At 38.8% G+C, this 20,295-nt stretch overlaps 1 protein-coding gene across 21 annotated transcripts in view; it reads left to right on the plus strand.

Moving 5' to 3' along the window:
* The window catches only part of AFDN (afadin, adherens junction formation factor), a 135,725-nt gene that overhangs the window by 110,229 nt on the left and 5,201 nt on the right, over positions 1–20,295 (plus strand). For 6 of the 21 annotated variants that reach the window (XM_076334010.1, XM_076334012.1, XM_076334017.1 and 3 more), the window contains 9 exons: positions 1,602–1,667; positions 1,826–1,899; positions 2,462–2,580; positions 3,633–3,827; positions 4,086–4,177; positions 4,612–4,800; positions 7,483–8,505; positions 15,073–15,207; positions 17,449–17,740. In XM_076334010.1, coding sequence (XP_076190125.1) covers positions 1,602–1,667; positions 1,826–1,899; positions 2,462–2,580; positions 3,633–3,827; positions 4,086–4,177; positions 4,612–4,800; positions 7,483–8,505; positions 15,073–15,207; positions 17,449–17,740 — 2,185 coding nt within the window. Of the gene's footprint in view, positions 1–1,601; positions 1,668–1,825; positions 1,900–2,461; positions 2,581–3,632; positions 3,828–4,085; positions 4,178–4,611; positions 4,801–7,482; positions 8,506–10,337; positions 10,374–10,746; positions 10,818–15,072; positions 15,208–17,448; positions 17,966–20,295 lie in introns of those variants that run through there. The other 15 variants (XM_076334006.1, XM_076334008.1, XM_076334005.1 and 12 more) reach the window with 8 other exon arrangements.

Genomic DNA, 20,295 nt, shown 5'->3' on the forward strand with positions numbered 1-20,295 from the left:
CTGGTAAGAGATCTTGCCACATGTGTCCTGGAAGTCTAGGTGTTCTGTCAACCAGATCATCCTTCCCCCTGTGCTTCTCAGTTGCTTGGGGAAAAAAGGAGATTTGTGAAGCATGGTTTTGTTTTTCATTCTATTTATCTAGCTGTCTTCTGACTTGTATCTCTCATAACTTTAACCGATTTTTCTGGTATAAAGTTAAAAATATTCTGCAGTTACCTTGATGTTTCTTTAGAGCCCTTTAAAACAAACAAAAGTAACTAAACTTCTTTAAAAATTGCCCTTATATTCTTTCCAGACAAAGAAAGTGTCCTTACTTCAGTTATTTATTGCATATTTTTTCTTTTTTTTAAGTACGACTTCAGCAATTATGAAAAATTTGGACATGTAGAATGTTAATCTGGAATCATGGGACTCGAAGTAATTCCTTTTCTGTGGCTTTTGAGTAAACATTTGGGATTAACGCAAGATTTAATGAATAAAAACTAAGTCCTTCACCTGTTTAGAAACCCATCTATAACATTAGCTTTTGAATAATCTTCACCTTGAATTTTATTTTACTTTATTAGAATGGTGGGAGCAATGAATGCTTTGCTGCCAAAAGAAGGGGGGGCAGAAGTTGCATATTCAATATCAAAGCAACTTGGGGGGTTATTTTAGAAAACGACGTTCCATTAAAAACTTAGCACTCTTCTTCCAAGTGACTTGCAGAGTGAAACAGCACGGTTTGCCATAGTAGATAACGAAATCACAAGTAATTGTCCTACATTGTTAGTGACGATTTCAAGGTTTGCGATACTAACATTTAGACTGATCTGTGTGGTGTCTTGTAAATTGGAGCATGTGGATGATGCAACAGCATGGCTTGAATAGATGCTTATGTTCTCTTGTCTTGAACCTGTTGGTTGTCTCGCAGTAAGTTCACTGTTAACAGTCCTTTCAAAATTTAGCGGAATATTTTGAGGCAGATGTTTATGAACAAAATTGCATGGTGTTGCAGTAGACTTTTAAATACTGGCTCTGTCAACTCTAAAAGACTTATTAATTATAATGTCTACTCTACTTATTTACTGTAAAACCAGAGACACTCTTTGTTCCTTTACACTAGCTCCTTTACAGTCCTAACAAATGTAAAAAGCATTTCTACTCCTTTTTCTTGTAATCTGCAATTTACCTTGTTTCATTTGGGTATTAGCAAGGGAAACAGTGCAGTCTTTTGGAACATAATACATAGAGGTATAAACAATAATAACATGCATGTAAAAGTGCAAATAAGTATTTCTTATTAGAAGGGGATTAGAACAAACTTACAGAGTATAAGTTTTAATTAATGTATTTTCTTTCTTATTCAAGCTTGCATTAAGACCGAATATTCTTTGCTTCTAACAATGCTTTCAGGTTCAATAGGCCTAATATTAAAATTTTCTTTTGACTTTAAGTGAATGTAACTCTTTTCTGTATAATTGTTTTTTTCCAGCTTGGGAATATATTAAAGTAGTGAGAACTTAGAGGTTTGCCTAGCCATGTAAAATTCTGATTAACACTTGTGGAATGCTTAAGAGATCAAGTATAAATGGAATAAATTAATGCCTCTTTCTCTGTAGGGTGCTGGTCAAGACAAACTTGGAATATATGTCAAGTCTGTTGTGAAAGGAGGTGCTGCAGATGTGGTTAGTAATATTCTTAAACATCAGAAGTTCCAAGGTAGAAAGATCCTTTGGAAATGCTTTTAAATCCTTTGTTTACTAGTACGTGTGAATAATTGTTTGAATTTAGACCGTGTAACCGCTGGTGTATGAATTTTCTTCTCTCTTGAATATGTATGTAGGATGGTCGTCTGGCTGCAGGGGATCAGTTGCTCAGTGTGGATGGTCGAAGTTTGGTGGGCTTGTCCCAGGAAAGGTACGGAATGCTTTCCTTGGGTGTCTTTACGTGAAGAAAATGCTAGAGTAATAATGTACTGAAAAGGGCTGAAGCTCGTTTTTTGGTTTGGGTTTGGTGTGTTGCTTTTTGTTTGTGGTTTTGTGGGTTTTTTACATGTTGGGTTTTGTCTGGGCTTTTTATAACTGCCTATGAATAACCTTAGTAACAAGTTCAACTGTTCGCGTAGTATTTTCTGTATATGATACGGGTTATCTATATAGAAGAGATTGTATTACATGTTTGGACTTTAGTTTTGAGCAAACTTTATTTAGCTCTAATTTTAAATCTGACCTTTAACTGCAGAAATTGGAAATAGTACTTGCTTGTAGGTGTTGTCTGTTTAACAAGCGTATCGTCTAGTCATCATCATCTAATTTTTTTCAAAGTGATTTTTAAGTACTAATCAGAAGGAGTGTTTTGTCAAACAAAAGATTACTAGAATAAACGTGAGCAATCATGACATACAAACTGATAATAAGGAGAACTAAGCAATACAACGCCTAATTTTATTTTGTTTTATTTGCTTTGGCTTTTATTGCAGGGCAGCAGAACTTATGACTAGGACAGGTTCTGTAGTAACACTAGAAGTAGCAAAGCAAGGAGCAATTTACCATGGCCTGGCAACCCTGCTTAATCAGCCATCCCCAATGATGCAAAGAGGTAAAAATGCTAATATTATTTATGTTGATAACAGTTTTATAAGTCTTAGAACGCAGAAAATATAATACTTCACAGTAGCTTGCCAAATATTGCCAAAACATTAAATCAGAAAAGAAACAGAATTGCACAGAAACGAAGCATTTCCTTTCCTATCAAAAGTTCATCTGTTTTTAAATATTGTTTGACATTATGCTAGTCTAATCATTAATAGATGCTCTGCATATGTACCTTTTAAAAAATTAAATGATGCATTTAAACACAGTTCTGGTTTGAAGTAATTTTTTATTTTAACAAATGGAATATAATTAATACAAAGGGTGTTAAACTTAAAGGCTTTTTTAATCCCTTTCATAAAAGCTTCTCTCCTCCTCTCAGAATATGACTTCCTTGTAACCAAAGAGTGCAATGCAGTTACTAAGAGAGAAATAACTAGAGGCCCCTGGAACATGTTTTCCCATTGAATTCTTTTTTTTTCCTTCCTTTTTTTTTAAACTAGAAATACTGAAATGTATCTTCTTAAGTTTCTGTGTCTGATCGTAAGAAGTTCTTGGATGTTTCTCCAATGTTATATTTTATCATCCCACTTCAGTGAACTAGCAAAAGACATATTTAAGTCTTATGTAAAATAATGTTGTAAAGGAAATAATTTTGTAAAGGAAGACCTTTTCTACATACAGGGTAGTACTACAGTATAGAAAAGAATGGGTTAAAAGAATAAATCCTTATTATCACAGTTTACAACACCATCCCAGATGCCATATGCTTCTTGAGAGTCAGCAAGAGACTTTTCAGTAAAGCATGTTTGGCTTTTCCAAATATTGTGGTACCTTTTCAAAAGCTCTTTTGAAGCATACAGATCAAAGGAATCCTGTATAGTTGATAGAAGAGTGGGATTGTGTATCTGAAGAAGTAAAGATTTTAAAATCTAGCATTTGCTTTACTGGGAACTCATTTTTAATTATAAATGCAAGGTAGCTCTGGTTTGAAAAAGAACATGCTAGACAGTAGTTAATATAAGTGGAAGGGGGAAAATACATATCCAACTGTTACAGTTTCTGACCGCCGTGGCTCAGGTAAACCCCGACCAAAGAGTGAAGGTTTTGAGCTGTATAATAACTCCACTCAAAATGGGTCACCCGAGAGCCCTCAGCTGCCGTGGACGGAGTACAGTGAACCAAAGAAGCTGCCAGGGGATGATAGATTAATGAAGAACAGAGCCGATCATCGCTCCAGTCCCAATGTAGCAAGTAAGTAAGATTATCCTTCTTTTAGGGGTAGGTGCCTCCTCCACTAGTTTTAGAGGCTGTTGAATTCAAAAAGGGGATGAGTGTTTTTAAAAATGCATAAAGTTTAAAATGCCAACGTAACAGTGACATTTGGAGCAAGCCTCCTGTTAGAACTGTTCAAAGGAAAAATCATAGTTATTTTGTGAATACTATTATTTTATGAAGTTATGTAAATTATTATTAACAGTCATGTAAATGCTTCCTTTAACTTTCCAACAGATCAGCCTCCAAGCCCCGGGGGAAAGAATGCTTACGCATCTGGAACTACCACCAAAATAACCTCAGTCTCTACTGGAAATCTTTGTACAGAGGTCAGAAGTGGCAAGCAAAGTGCTGGCTATTAAACTTTCCTTAGCTATCAATAGCGTCACTGTGCTTGAGTCAAACCAGTGTCTTAACTATTTGAACATAATGCTGGTGCTAGTGATTGGGTGGGGGTTTTGCTTATTACAGCAAATGAAAGATTGAGACAGCTTTGAGTGATTTTATTAAATTTTGTTCATGAAGTTGTCTTTGTGATTTCTTAGGTTTGTACAATATTGCGTACTTTGTTTTCAGACCATAAAACCACGAGTCATAACCACAATTACATTTGACACTAGACAACCTTTTTATCTCCTGTTCCAGCAAATAATGCTCTTATGAGCCAAAAGAAAACATTTGGAAAATGCATGTTTAGAATAATATTCCGTACAGATATGTGTGATTAGAAAGTTCTATCTTACGTTCTTTCTACCTTTTTCAGGAACAGACTCTGCCCCCGCGACCTGAAGCTTATCCCATCCCAACACAGACCTATACTAGAGAATATTTCACATTCCCAGCTTCAAAGTCCCAGGACCGAATGGGTCCAGCTCAGAGTCAGTGGCCAAATTACGAAGAAAAACCACAGGTCCAGGCAGAAAGTAATCATTCGATCAATACTACAATGCAGGTGAGAAGTAATTTCTTTCAATATAAGAAAAAAAACAGAAAGAAACTGCTTGCTTCCCACTCCCAGACTGCTGGAGACATTTTTGCAGAACAGTCAACTCTCTATAATCTCTGAGCTGTTGAGGACAAACTGTACCACGGGGGAGGGGCGGGGCAGGGGGGAACAACTGTACTTCTGCCAAGATTGGCTTGGGTTCAGAAACCCTACTCTCCCCCCCCCCCCGCCACGAATTTATGTTGTTATGTTCTGCAGACCTGTTATCTGGAATGTTTTAATCCCCCGTTAGAGGTAATGGGGTGTAGGTGGTAGTAGGGTTTGTCTTGTAAAATGTTCTGTGGTTTTCTGAAAAGCAAACTAAATCTTTCACTCTTCCAAGAAGGTTTACATGGAAAAATCTCTTTGCCTGCGGGGTCCATTGTTTAAGTGACAAAGTAAAGTACTAAAAATGAAATAAAACAGTACTTTGAGACCTATCCAAGGTCTTCACTGAAACACATTCCCTGCTCTCAGTTTAAATAAATAAATAAATTCCAGTTGTATCTGTTATCAAAGTGCAGATGCTTCTTGACCTGAAATGAATTTACCCCCACTGTACCTTTATAAATTCAAAAAATAATGTTGTTCTGCTCTTTGTAAATGAGGACTTTACTCAAATCTATACAGGAAATTAAATCTAGATCTACTAAATCCAGTCACTGGATCATCTTTTTCTCTAATCCACCAGAGACTTAAAAATACAGAGATAAAACTTTTTTTTTTGGCTATTTCTTAATTTGTGATAAAAGCAGAGCCTTACACCAGGCTCAGTATGTTTTACTTTCGGAAGAGCAGTGTCATGTAAATTATCTTGAGATAGTGTCATAGAAGCAAAGTAAGGATTGATTATTGATTACTCACACGTGTATCAGCAAGTGAATTCAGTAGAAACTCAATTGAATAAAAGCTTAGTGCTTTTTTTTTTCAGTATTACAGATATCAAATCCTAATTATTTCAGCTGTTAAGAAAATAGATGTTATACCCAAAGTAGGATGGGTGGGTGGGTGGGTGTATATATAAAAAAAAAATTTTGAAGGAGAATGCTGCAAGTTAAATGACTGTGGCATATAGTTATGGAAATATTTTGCTGAACTTCCATGCTTAACTCCTTCATGTTTTGTGATTTCATCTTGCCTAATCTTAGCTGCATAGTTATCATCTAGGCTGTCTCTGTCAGTGATGGGACAGGGGGAGGCTAGTACCTGCAGAGAATGGTTCCTACCCATTTGTCTTAATGGGATGAATTGCTGCCTGGACATGCATCTCTCCCCTGCTTAAAGACAAGCTTGAGTGAGTAGCTTAGATGAGGTGGTTAAAACTGGTGAGATGAACCCCATCTGTTAAAGCTGTTGACAGGTACCGAATTTGAGCTATGGTCTTAAGGCTGAATGCTGTGCAGAAAAGCGTTTTCATAAAGCAAACGGCTAGAAGCTTTAGCTCCTTACAGGCATTGAAAGTGTACACAATTTTTTGCTGCCATACAATAGTTCTTTTAAGTTGAAAATTAGAGGAAAATAGACTTTTTAAAAACATAAAAAAATATCCTTTTAATCTTTACAGTGAGAACTGGGCTTGTAAAAAAAAGCTGCCGTAAGCTACTGACCGATGTGAAATGCCTGTTTTCTGTTCTGAAGGCATTAGCAAACTGTTTGGCTAGGTGCATCTTTACAGCAAATCTAACACAAATAGCTGTGTGTTCAGTTCTGCTGGACTAATAGAGCATAAAAAATACACTTGTTCATCTCAAAGAAGGCATTCTTTAGAGGTCATGCTTAAGGTCATTGATGGAGGAAAAAGAAAAGGAGTTTGCTTTGTTAGTCTTCTCTCAGTTGTTGATAATTGGTACGTTATGTATTCGGTGCTTAGTAGTTCCTAACATTCAAAGTATGAATATTTGCTTCAAGAAAATCATTAACACATTCGATAAGCCTAATTTATGGCCCAGTATTCCTTTTCAGGAGGTTGTACAGTGCAGTGAGACCCTGAGCTTGTATAAAAAAAGTGACTTGGTGTTTGACACGCTAAAAAAGTGACAAAAACGCAGACTAATACACCCGTGCCCCAAGAGCAGGTAGAATTAGACCTGACTGCCCAGATCCCATACCTGTGAGCAGTGCTATAGTAATGAGAGCTTCCTGCGGGTCATCTTGCCTGTTAATGGATGGGGGTGGGCAGCAGCTCCCTTGTCTCTTCCTCAGCAGCCCTTCTGTTTGCCTTCCCAATAGGAAAAATATTCAATCGAGCCAGCTGAAGGCTGAATGGCAGAGCTGGTATGCCTGAGCTGCTGTTCCAAGCTGCCAGGACTCTCGTGCTCACATGTGGGGGAAGGGGTGTCAGGGATAGTCCTGAGAAATTGTGCGAGCGGGGGAGGTTTTCAGCTTAAGCTCCATTTTGCATTCATCCTTCCTCGCAGTCCAGGTTTCCAGGCATTTCAAAGGTTGCAAAGTCTTCCATGACTTGAATGAGTTAAAAAGACTGAGAAGAATATTTTATTGTTGGCTTTAGGAAACTTACTGGGCATGGAAATGCTGAAATTCACTAAAAGTAATTACCTTCAGTCATAAGAATGCAGTTTGTGAGCCATTTTTCAAGTATGTTTTAATATAGATGGACTATGAAATACATGCCTTGTTTAATTTTTCCAGCGTGTGGCTCGTTCCCAGGAAGAACTCCGAGATAAAGTTTTCCAGCCAGAGAGGAATCGTTTGGAAGTTGTTATACGGAAGGATGTAGAGTACATTGATCGGAAGTCAGACAGCGATCAGTGGATGAATTCATCTGTGGATTCTAGCACATCTAGCCAAGAACACCTGAACCATTCATCCAAACCAGTCTCGCCTGGTTCTTGTTTAACTAAAAGTGGACCTGGCCGTTGGAAAACTCCAGCTACTAGCCAGCCAACTCCAGTGGCCGTTTCCCAGCCCATCAGAACAGATCTTCCCCCTCCACCGCCGCCTCCTCCAGTGCATTATGCAGCTGAATTTGATGAACTACAAATGGATTTGCCTCTGCCTCCCCCTCCTCCTCCAAATCAGATAGGAGCACAAGCATCTTCCCAGGTAGCCGCTGCTGAGCGTAAAAAAAGAGAAGAGCATCAGAGGTGGTATGAAAAGGAAAAGGCCCGTTTGGAAGAAGAACGAGAAAGGAAACGTCGTGAGCAGGAGAGAAAACTGGGTCAAATGCGTTCTCAACCACTAATTCCTGCTCAGCCTGTGGTTCCCCCTGTTTCCCTTCAACAAGTGAAATCAGAAAAACCTTCAACTTTGCAGAGGTCTCAAGAAACAGTCATTCGAGAGTTGCAGCCCCAACAGCAGCCTCGGACTATTGAGCGGCGAGATCTGCAGTACATTACTATCAGCAAGGAAGAACTGTCCTCTAGTGACAGCCTCTCTCCAGATCCCTGGAAACGGGATGCTAAGGAGAAACTGGAGAAGCAGCAACAGATGCACATCGTGGACATGCTGAGTAAAGAGATTCAGGAACTTCAGAACAAGCCTGATCGTACAGCGGAAGAAAATGACCGCCTGCGCAAACTCATGCTTGAGTGGCAGTTCCAAAAGCGACTTCAAGAATCAAAGCAAAAGGATGAAGATGATGATGAAGAGGAGGATGATGATGTGGATACTATGCTCATCATGCAGCGACTGGAGGCAGAAAGAAGAGCAAGGGTAAAAGGGGATAATCCTTTCTAGACAAAAGTATTGTAAATGTGTATCTTGGTGGGTATTTTCATGTTCTTATAGGGTAAAGGAGGATGAAGCTTTCTTAAATACCTTGAACTTTAAAGTTGCTAACTTACAGTGGCTTCACCAGTTAAGTGATGTACTATGAAAGTATCATAGATACCTATTATAGAATCCAGGCTGGCAGTCACATTTACTTTTCTGGTTGTGGGGAAAGAAATTCCCTTTGGATAAAGCAATTTTGCCCTATAGCTGGAGTAGGATTAGAAGGTTAAATATGGCAGGAATTTGCTTACAGGAAGGTAAGCAAAAACATTCGAAATTATGAAAGTCTCTAGGAGAATCAGGAACAAAAAACAGTGTGATTCCTCCCCCTCCCCCCCTTTATTTATTTCTAAGTGTTTTTTATAGTCTTGGACCTCAACATAGACACTGAATGCATGCTGTTTCCAGGGAACAGTGAACTGAACTGAGGTTCCACTTTGCTGGTCTTTTCCAGTAGAGGCTGGGGCATAAGGCAGCTGCTACCTCTACCTTTACCACCACCTCAGTGGTGATCCCAACAGTGCTGCGGGGAAGCATTAGGCTGAGCCACGTAGTTTTGGATACACCCTGTCTAGGGCTCCAGCTCATACATACCTGGATTTTACGTGGTGTCCAGTTTAATCAGTATCTGACAAGGATTGCTTACCTTAGCTTCAGTACTGTGAAAACTCGTAATATATCTAATAAGATAATACAACTGAATAGTACGATGAAGGTTTTATCACCCTGTTGGTGGCTGTTGTCTCTCAGAATCTGTTAAATCTATTGTTACTGGGAAACAATTTCTATAGGAAAATTTGTTTTTCTTTTCTGAATAATAGCACGGATACCAAAGTTACATACCAATAGCTATGCTTTGACGGGCTTAAAAACTAGCTCTGTAATATGCTGAGTGTCAGGATTCTGTTTGTTTATCTTAGAAAGTTGACTTAATTCTGTGATAAGCAATTTTTAATTCTTGAGAAATGTTTGCACGTGCTTATTTTGACATTCAGAAATAGCTATCAGCTTGAGTAATACTTGAGTTCAGGATTGTTTTGGCAGCTTGATTTCCTAAACTTACTCTTCTCATATTTACTGCAGTCTGCATTGCTTTCCTTTTTTCTTGTGGCTAACTTTATTACTGTGTAAAACAATAGATACCTCAAACTTGGAAGAAACTGAAGAAAGGAAAAGCTAATCATATCTTTGGCAAACAGGTTGCGTTAAAGCCCAGCATCGCTAACATGTAATTTGTAGCACATAGGCAGTTACCTATGGGCACAAAAAATCCATGGAAAACTGCCATTTTAACAAACAGTGTCTTTAAAATTTTACTGTAGCAAGGCTAAAAAAGCCATGTGTCATTAATAGAAAGCCAGTTGTATTGCATAACATTATATCAGTCCTCTCTGCAAGTGCTGGATTTAAAATACTATTTGTACGTAAAGTTCTTCCAGCATTTTGGAACATCTTGAAACTAAAAAATAACAGTTGTCTTGAACTGAAGTAATGTTTGCATTTTGGTTACGTTTCACTCTTTGTACTACTAGAGATGCAATAAGTAGCATCTCTGGAGAAATACCGAGGTTTTGAATGAGTCAAACTGATAAAAATTTCGGATTATTTGATTGTTTTCATTTCTGTATTTCAGGATTATGTCAATTCAGTTCCTCGTTCTAAAGCAGCTGACTTAACAAATAAAAGAAAATGCTTTTGAAATGGCACAAGTCTAACCTATCTTTATTTTCACTGTGCATCTTTCTTTTTTCCCCCTTTCTTACTACCTGCAGCAGACTGCTGTGCCAGCAATCTCTGTTCTAGATTTGGTATGTTTGTTTCTTTCTCTTCAATATCTCTTTCCCATTTCAATTCCTGATATTATTAACAACCACCCTATGTGTTTTGGATGATGATTTGGCATCTTTGGGTGTTCAAAAATCATTGTGATACAATAAGCAGTAAGTTAACTGTAAGCATGCATTTGAATGTTTCCAGATGTGGTGACTCCTTTCCCTGTGTTTCCTTCCTTTCAGATGTTGTGTTCTGCTTGCAGGCTTGATTTGTTTGTTGTAGCAGTGGTCTAATATAAAACTGTGTATTTGATGTTTTGTGCAATCGTGTTTATAAAATCTTACTAAGCACTTTGAATGAACAAGCTGTGAGGTAAGATTTCCTCCCTTCCCTTCCCCACGCCTGCAGGTTTTAGAAGAGCTCTAGCAACACCATTCCTTTCCAATCTGAAGTGAAATTGTCCTGAGAGCCTAATTCAGCACATGCTGAAACCCTACTGTTTACAGGTGTTACAATTTTCTCATTAAAGTAAAAATGGATTGTAAACTCAGAAATTACTTCTGAACTAATATTTCCAAGTAGGTCACATAAACATGCAATTATTAAGTTACCATGTAATTTCAGTTTCAATTGGTTAATACCATTCTCTTGCATCTAAAAACATGACAGGCTTTCAAATTGCGGCAGTAAGTGCTATGACTCTTAACTAATTCTGTATTTTATTGCTCTCGTTGGAAATGGGTACATGGAAATAAAGAGTTCTGTAGTCTTCTAGAGAAGAAATATATCCCCTTCAAAGTGTATTTCTGTATCATTAGTATACCAGTTTGAAAGAAGGGTAATGCTTGCAAGTCCTGTTAGTATAATTAATTTGTGCTGCTGGAAAAAACTGTAAACATGACTGTTAAACATATAAATTTGGATATTCAGCACTGCTTTATTTTTTAAAAAGTCATCTTTCAAAATGCATACTTCAGATAACTTACTCTGTCTTCAGTTCGGTTCAGTGTATCTGTGTGGTACATTAGTGTTAAGCAGTTGACAGCGGGGAAACAGGTGAAGTGTGTCAGCCTTCTGAATTAATGGACAAGCCAGGAGTCATGGATTTTTCAGACTTAGTATCCATCAATATTTTTGTCTTATTACTGCTCCTATATTTTTTTGCTTAAGCCTTGGTCCCTGGAGCTGAGACTGGACAGATGCAGTACTTTGCCAAGCAGGCCGTAAACTTCTGGATCTTTCTGCGACAGGAAGGTTGTGAAGGCAGACAGTATCGGCAGCTTTAGAAGTGGATTAGACAAATTCACAGACGTCATGCCTGTAAACAAAGGATTACACAAGGCTGTACCAGCTGACATCTCTAGTACCATGCTGAATGCTGGGGAAATACTAGAAGAAATGGCCAGGCTCCTGTGCAGCTGCTCTTGTCATGGTCAGAGACAGAATACTGCGCTAGATGGATCCATGGCCTGAATCAGTCGAGGATTTATGATGTTCATAAACTTAGCTCTAAAAAAAGAAAGCAAGCTAATTCTGAAATAGATGATGTTGAACGCTATACCCAGCAAATACCTCTTTTTCCCAATTTCATCATTTTCATACTGTTCACATGACTTTCTGGGCATAGTTGCATCTATCCTATACCACTTCATGCACTCAAATTACTTCATAGTTTCTAGGGGGGGGGGGGGAATACACTTTGGAATGCTCCATGCTTTTTTATGTATGTCTAACGTGAGCATTGGTGATAGCTGTTCTGCTAATTAAAAGGCTGGTGAAAGGTGATGATTACTTAATGCGTGAATTGTCAACTGGCTACTGCTTGTCTTTTTAAATTCCCTGGGCCACCAACAGATCTGACCCAGCTTTAGTGGTCATAAATAAATAGGTACAAATTTAAAGTTCTTCTGGAACTTCTTTTAAAGCATTCTAAGCAGTGCTCGGAGAAACGAATTTTGTCTGGAATCTGAGACTTCTTGGGTGCCTGCCAGTCCCGTGAATATCTTAACATTTCTGATAAGGAGCTGATGGGCTGATCCGTTACGAGGAGCAATAGCTCAGAAGAAAGGTGGCCTTTCTTGCCCGCTCCTAGGTAGGAATAGTGCTGCAAGCATATGTTGGCAATAGGGGGACAGAGTCGTGTGGCTGAGCAAACTGTTGGCACTTTCAGTAGAGCTGGGACAAAGCAGTGGGAAAGAATTAGTGCTTTGTGCTTAGCTGCTTCGCTAAGCTTGGGAGAATGCTCTTCATCACTCTGGCTGTACAGATCAGTTGTTTCTGCCTGTTACAATATAAACACGTGCTGCTTTGGAGAAACCCTGGAAGTACGGTAATCACATGAAAACAGGACTTTTAAACTAGAGGAAAAACTAACTGGATAGAGAAGTACTGAATCCAAATACTCAACCTGGGAATCTAACCCTCTCACCAGAAACGGGACGTGAAGCTAGCTTTCCTTAGCGTCGTGAAAAGTAGGGAGTTTGGTTTGAGCTGGGTGCTGTTGTGCACACTCACAAACACAAATGCCTTCAAGCGCTCTGGCGTGCCTCACCATCCCACCACTCCCTGCCTTGGGCTGGGAATGCTCTGAAGTAGAAACCAGTTACTAATCATAAAGAAATGAAATGTCACTCTGTAATAGTTGCTGTGTTCCCGCTTGTGCCTTACATATAATTTTTGGCCTTTTTACTAGGTATTATGTTTAGAATAGCCTCTGACCTGGATACAGTTGTCTTTGCAATTATTATGGTTCAGATGTTCATAACAGTTCCCAGGTGGGCACCCTGCCCAGTTTTCCCTTCTTTCTTTAGTTAAGCTCACAAGAAAATAAAACTTCACCTTTAATTTAGTTTGAAATATTTTCTTGTTTAAGTGCATTTGAATAGGAGTATTTGCTACTAAGCAGAAAGCCATCCATGCCATAACCTGGGATCAGTAATTGCCATATTCAGAGTTTTTCTCTAAATGCAATTGGGACAGAGTAAAGGAGTTTTCCTGCACTTTTTCACTGTGCAGTTTTTGCCCTTTTTTTTTTTTTTTTTAAGAGGAAATTACTTCTCTGCTGTAAACTCTTTTGAATTACTAGCTGTCTTTCCTTTTGACAGCAATATTATATCCTTTGCTAAAATAGTGTCTTTTTAATAACCAAGACAAGAAGAGGTCTTAATCCAGTCAGGGAGTTGGTTAACTACTTTATTTCCTGCTCTACGGTATATACTGAGCTTGATCTCTATGTCATTTTCAGTTAGGAATTACAAACGTTTTAGCCCTAATTAAGGGGAATTTACTTGGAGATAGCATCCTCTAGTATACATTTGCCAAATTCCTGCCTAAATGAAACTAATTGAATTTGTTCTTTAGCTTTCATGCTCAAAAATAGTGGTCCTTAACACTTCAAATTAGAGGTGTTTTCACTTCAATTAGTCTGTATAGCTGCTTGAAGACGTAGAAGGCAAACGTTTTCAAAATTACCTGTTGTACAAGGTCATAAGATACCCATAACACAAATACTACATGAACAGTGGGGGGAAATAGTGACCAGAAAATTAGTCCCCCCAAAAAAGTTTGGGTTTAGAGCTGATTGGAAAATTGCTTAGAAAACCTAATCTGCTTTAAAGCACATTTCCTGTTAATTACCTGGGGGGGAGGGGGAGAGATACCTACATGAAGATTTGCCCTCACAAAGTCTATTAAAACTAAATTTCTCTTACTGTATCATTATTGCTTTGTGTCTTAAGGGCCTTTCTCTGTAAATGAAACTGGATTGTAAAAACACATCCAGGAGTAGAGAAGTATTCCTGTTACATGCAGCTTATAGCAAGATATACCAATCAGTACAAAAGATCTTGGGGGGGAATCGCTTTAAAACATATGCTGCAGTCAGAAATAACACAGCACGTAGTCCAGTTAATTTCTACTTGTGAATATTATCGTGCCAGTGAATATTCCTGTCCCTCAAGGGCTTAGATACTGTTTGCTTTAGAGAATCATGCAAAGTTTGGATTGTCGCTCAGTTTTCTTATCTGTGCAGTGTTTATCGTAAGCATATATAAAATAGTATTGTCTGTTGGACATCAGTTGTTCACGTGAGCTGTTTAATCTCAGTAGTCAAAGATTTCTTTGCCTCCCTCTCTGCTTTTTCCAAAACACATCTGTTGCAGATACAGCGGGAGATTTTATTTATCTCCCGAGACTATTTGCAGACTTGCTGAATGAGCCTGTTACTTTAAATGGATTGACCCTTTGACTAATGAGTCATGATTTTCCAGTGCTTAAATACTAATCCAAAATGAAAAACCAATTGGCTGCTGGAGCTGTGGACTGTTGGTTCCAAGTATTTAATTTCACTTTACTGTACCTATGAGACTATAGTTGCTGAAGCTGTCTAGAACGTGAGTCACCTCAGTCTTCTGCTAGGGGTTCATATATGACTGCTAAGAATGTCTCCCTGTGTGTTTTGTGCTTTTATGGTATGTAGTTCTGTGCATCTCTTTGGGGTTTTTTTTTTTGGTTGCTTGTTCCCTGCCCCCCCCCAGGTATTTTAGGGAAACCAATGTAACAAAGCATACTCTTAACAGCTGGAAATTATATTGATTTATCTGTAGTATAGCATTTTCTACTGAATGAGTTATTTTTAGATGCAAATACTCGGGTTACCTTTTTTTGGTTTTTTTTTTTTTGGACCCATCTTATCCACATGAGTTGACAAAAAAATTGAAGATGTGTCTCTGTTAGTTACAGGATGAAGAACGCAGACGGCAGCAACAGTTGGAAGAAATGCGCAAACGAGAAGCAGAAGACAGGGCCAGGCAGGAAGAAGAGCGCCGACAGCAAGAGGAGGAGCGGACCAGGAGAGAGGCTGAAGAAAAGGTTGTGGTCTTCTGAGTGCTGCCGGGGTTCTTACAGGCCTCTCCTCTTTAGCCTGGCCAGTAGCAGCTCAGTGTTGGGTCAGCAGGGGTTAAGCACGCTAGCCCTAGGGATAATGGTCGTGGCCCAAGGCTGCAGTTTATCCAACATAAAACAAAAAGTAATTAAACAGATATCCCATTTGTGGTGCCCAGAGTTGACCGGTATTGCAGAAAGAGTACCGTAGGCTTACTGGCTGAAGGTTTTTAGCAGTGGCAAGGACTTGCCTTCGAGCCTTTTCTGAAAGTTATGGCAGAAATCAATTACCTTCTGTTTTCCTTCAGCCCCCAACATGACTTGCCTACTTTCTTTGTTATAATGACTGAGTTAGTGGTGTTGAGTTTTGCTGTGTCTCAGAGACAGCATTTAAATATTTTTGCAGTAATTGTTACAGATACAGAGAGAGCGAGAAATATGAAATACAGTGGAGATGAGTACTCCATATTGTCTTTTATGTTTGGACAGTGGGAGGAAAAGGAATTGGTTTCTAGAAAGGAAGTAAATAATTTCAGTACATAAGTCACTGTGCCATCAAACAGATTCTAAAAATTCAGGCTCCTAGGTTCCTTCAGAACATTATACATGAATTTGAGAAGCTTTAGTGTTCAAAACTGGCAGACAAAGCACCTCATTTGACTCTTAGCATGTTCGTTAAGATCCTCTTCTTCCTAGAGAAAGAACAGTTCAGATTGAAGACTTGCCTGTTAGTAACGCTGACATCAGAGTGAAGAAAGAGGGCTAGCTTTTAATGTTGAGAGAAATTTCATCTTGGAAGATTGAGCAAATGTATTTAAAAAACCCCACAATAACTTGGATATATTCACTTTGTTAATTTGTTTTGTTAGATTGTTTTCAAGCTTTGTTAGACCGTTTTCCATAAGCAGTATGAGCTGATGGGTAGAAGAAAGCTAAGCTGGGGGTGGTGATAGGTGAGAAGTGAGGAAGGTGTATCTGGACTGAGGAGAGTTTGTTTTTTTGGTTTTTTTTTTTTAAAAAAAAAAAACTTCCTACAGTATATTTTTAAATAAAGGCAACCAAAAAAACCAACCAAAGCTTTCTTAATTTCTGACAATGACACAGCCAAGTGACATTTGGATCACACACTTGAAAGTTTTCACTGACAGATCTTGACTGAGACACTCGTACATCTACCAACTCAGAACTCGGTACCATCTGACCACTACGGTGGTTTTAGAGAGTAGTACAAGGAGATGAGTTTCATGTCTTTGCTCTAGATGAACAAGATCAGAATTATTTATTATTTTTTTAGGATAACTGACTCACAGTGTTGAGCAGATAAGGTGGATTTTTTTTAAATACATGGATTAAAACCAGAAAGGATGGTTGTTCAAAATGTCATGTATTCCCAGCAGAAGTTACGCTATATTTAGACAAAAGGGTTTTTGTAACATACAGTTTCCAAATAAACGTTTTAATTCGTTATCAAACAAACTGTTGAATAGACCCTTGTATTAATTTACAATGTGGCTTAGACAAGAGCTGAACAGCATTAAATACTATTTAGTTTGAAACAGTAAAAATCTTTTAAACTGGAAAAATACATAGAAGATATTTCACGGCCTTTTAAATGGTCAGTAGCCTCATATAAATATCATTAGCATAGCTTTTTTAATTTGTTTTTTAGAAATGTTTTTTAAGAAGTTATTTGATGTCTGTTTTAGAAGAGTTCTTTGTAATTTGATTTCTACGAGAAAGTAGTTTTCCTGGTATTTATACTAGAAGCTTTGTTAGGAATCATCTATTCCACGGCCCTGTTGATTAATTTACATTGTATAAGCATGCAGCAAAATTACAAAGTTCCTTTTTTAAGATGGTAGTTAATTTTAGTTATTTCCCTCTCCCACAGATTCTTTACAGCTGTAGTAAATCTACCCCTTATTAACTGTAGTTACATTTTGAGTAATAAATGCTGGAATCGCCTTTAGTTCACACAGGCGGCTGCCTTAGTTACTAGAAGCAGTGGTAAATCTGGAAATAACAGCAACGCTGTGTTAGAGAACGACTGCCGTTTTTTTCATAGTAGTAAATATTCTTTGTATGAGTCCATACAGATGCCCTGCTTATTGCCAGAAAAGGAAACAAAAAAAATATGTTTGTAGCTCGGTGATGGAAAACTTAAATCTCTCTTAGATTGAAATGTCTGTCCTTCTGACCACTGTGTTTCTGTTTCCTCTGGACTTACAGAGGCGACAGGAAGAGGAGTATTACAGTCGCTTAGAGGCTGAAAGGCGCAGGCAGCACGATGAAGCAGAACGAAGATTACTGGAACCTGACGAGCCTGGTCTGTACAGACCTCCGCTTCCACGGGAATATGAACTCCCATCCCCAACCCCTTCATCTAACGCTCCTCCTCCCCCACCTCAGCGAAACACCTCTTACCTCAAAACACAGGTCCTCTCCCCTGACACGATTTATACTGCCAAGTTTGTTGCATACAATGATGATGATGATGAGGAGGAGGATTCCAATCTAGCAGGTCAGGATAAGTACTCCAGCACAAGAAAATCTTATGGTGACTTTCCTCCTGCCACCCTTAAGCCACAGCAGCCCTCCCGCCAGCCTCGCCCAGTTTCAGATGGCCTCTTTCTTTCCAACTCATTCCAGTCATCTCCAGTCAATGCCAACAGTACTACTGCCAAAAAAAGCCAGCCCCAGCCCCCACCAAACAAACCGAGCTTCATCCATGCCAGCAGCTCTAAAGGTAGACTCCGTGAAATCAATCGTCTCTACAGAACTATCCTCACGTTTTCAACTCTGGTGCTGTAGATTGAATCGCTTACTCTGTGATTTATTTTTTTCCCACTTAATCACTATTTTCACTATGGTGATCTAACTTAAATCCTGATATCAATATGAATCCTCCAATTTTTAATTTTAAATTTAACTAAAAATTGGAGGATTCATATAAAAAAGACTTTAAATTTGTTCTCAAATTTCCTTGTTCCTTACCCAAACTCTTCAAAAGCAAAAATTCCGTCTTTCACACAATGAATCAGAAATTATTTTAACTGTTACTCAACCAGTTCAAAGTACTGTTGGTTTTGGCTTTCATCCTGTATCTTTCAGTGATGCGTTTTGTATGACTGACCACTGGTTACTCAGGGCATCTGGAAGTGCACCTTTCTTGAACACAGGAAATCTTTTCTGATGGGTTCGTGGACAGAGCTTATCTTCTGCTTTCATTATTGGTACCAGGGTTCTCTCTTTTAATAGTGTGTGCAAATGGCTTTAAAAATGACCTTGTAGACATAGTTCTTGAACATACAAGCACCAGGAGACATGCAGTTAGTTTCATGTATTGGGCACCATTCCTGTACTTTTGATTTGTACAGTGTCGCGTTCTTGCAAAGAGAGACAAAAATATAAATTTCATCTTAGTGCTTTTTGCCTTAATCCTCCCCTCCCCTTCTGCACCCCTGTATTTCTTTGTCTCCTCATCTTGTTTCTTTTATAACTCCAAGTGGGCAACCATAATGGAGTTTAATTTCAAGTAGAACTCTAGCTTCTAGTAACTTCAGCACCATATTTTATCTGCAGAGTACTAGTTTAGCTCTACTCAGGAATTCAAAGCTAATTCAGTCCAAAGTTCCATGCTAAATTTTTTTTAAACCGCTGTCTCACTCTAATAAATTTGCAGTTTATTAACAAAAGATTTTGTCTTTAAATAGCAGCATCTGCCAGTGCTTCCCCTACATTTGTTTTCTTCTTCTGTATTCTTCTGAAGGGAATGGTGGCCATGACATTCCCCTAGTTCGTTCTTTTTACTTGTGCTGGAAGTCAACAAATGCCTGACAACCAACTCCAGCCGATCAAATCATCCTTCTAAAATGCAAAGGGTAGCAAGTCACCTGAGATAGCAAGGGAAAGTGTTTATGCTGGCTTCTAGCCGAATGGCTAACTCGTTTACTAGATTCAAGTCTGGATGACAAATGTGGAAGCCTACAATATGGTATATCCCTGATCACCCTTTTGGCCACCTAACAAATTATGAAAATCACTTACTTTCTTTAATCAGAGGTGTGGTGTGCCCTGGTCACTGGGAGCGTACAAGCCGCAGAATAGGTTCCATCTATCAGAAGGACTTCTAATCCAGCTGCAGTAGTGTATGAATCTCATTTAGGATATGTATGAAGCCCTACAGGTACATGATACTCTGAGCTTCCTCTCTGCATCCTTTTCAATTAATGCTGAAGTCATCGTTTTCCAGCAAGGCATCCTTTCCTTTGCAGGGCAAATTAGCTTCTGCTGCAGTTGGACTGCTTCCAGTGCCGAAGAGAAGCTCTGCGCAGCATTGTGTAGTTTTAATATTGCTGAAGGGACAGTAGTTTAGCTCAGTTGTTACTGTCCAACTGATACAGTTGATGCTTAGCAGTTTCACTGTTTGGGGTCAGTACAGCACCCAGGTTGCATAAAGAGTATCCACACTGATACTCGTTTAAAGGGAAAAAAACCCACTGTTTATTTACCCCGGTGTTGCCTGTGAGATCTTGTGAGGTAGTAGTCCCCTATGGATCCTGCAAGCCCATCTGTCGCTCCTGTCTGGCTCTGTCACAGGTTCCAAATCTTAAAGGAAGGTGAGGGAAGGTTTTAGCTTTTCAGTGTGTTGTCATTAGACTGGAGTATAAGTAGACACGCTGTAGACTGCCTGCTATGCGCTACCATTACAATGCAAATAATTCCATTATGCCTACCTACCATACATGCGAGCCCACTGACAAACCCACAACCAGTGATCCCAAATCACAGTTTTGTATCAGAAGGGCTCTAGCTTTTGAGCACCTTATATCCCTGTCCCGGTTTCGGCAGGGATAGAGTTAATAACTCTATACGTGTAAAAGATTCTCTTTAAGCGCTGTGACTATCTATGTTGTCAGCTTGCTCTTAGGAATAGTCTGAAACGGCAGGCTTCTGACATGAAACTTTTGTACTCTGTCTGTACTGAATTTTTGTTCTTTCAAAGGACTTTCTTTTTCTAGAAATTCTTGTTTGGAACTGACTATAATAGAGTGTAAAATGTGCGTGCCATCACAA

This window comes from Aptenodytes patagonicus, chromosome 3 (assembly GCF_965638725.1).
Source record: "Aptenodytes patagonicus chromosome 3, bAptPat1.pri.cur, whole genome shotgun sequence".
Taxonomy (NCBI): domain Eukaryota; kingdom Metazoa; phylum Chordata; class Aves; order Sphenisciformes; family Spheniscidae; genus Aptenodytes; species Aptenodytes patagonicus.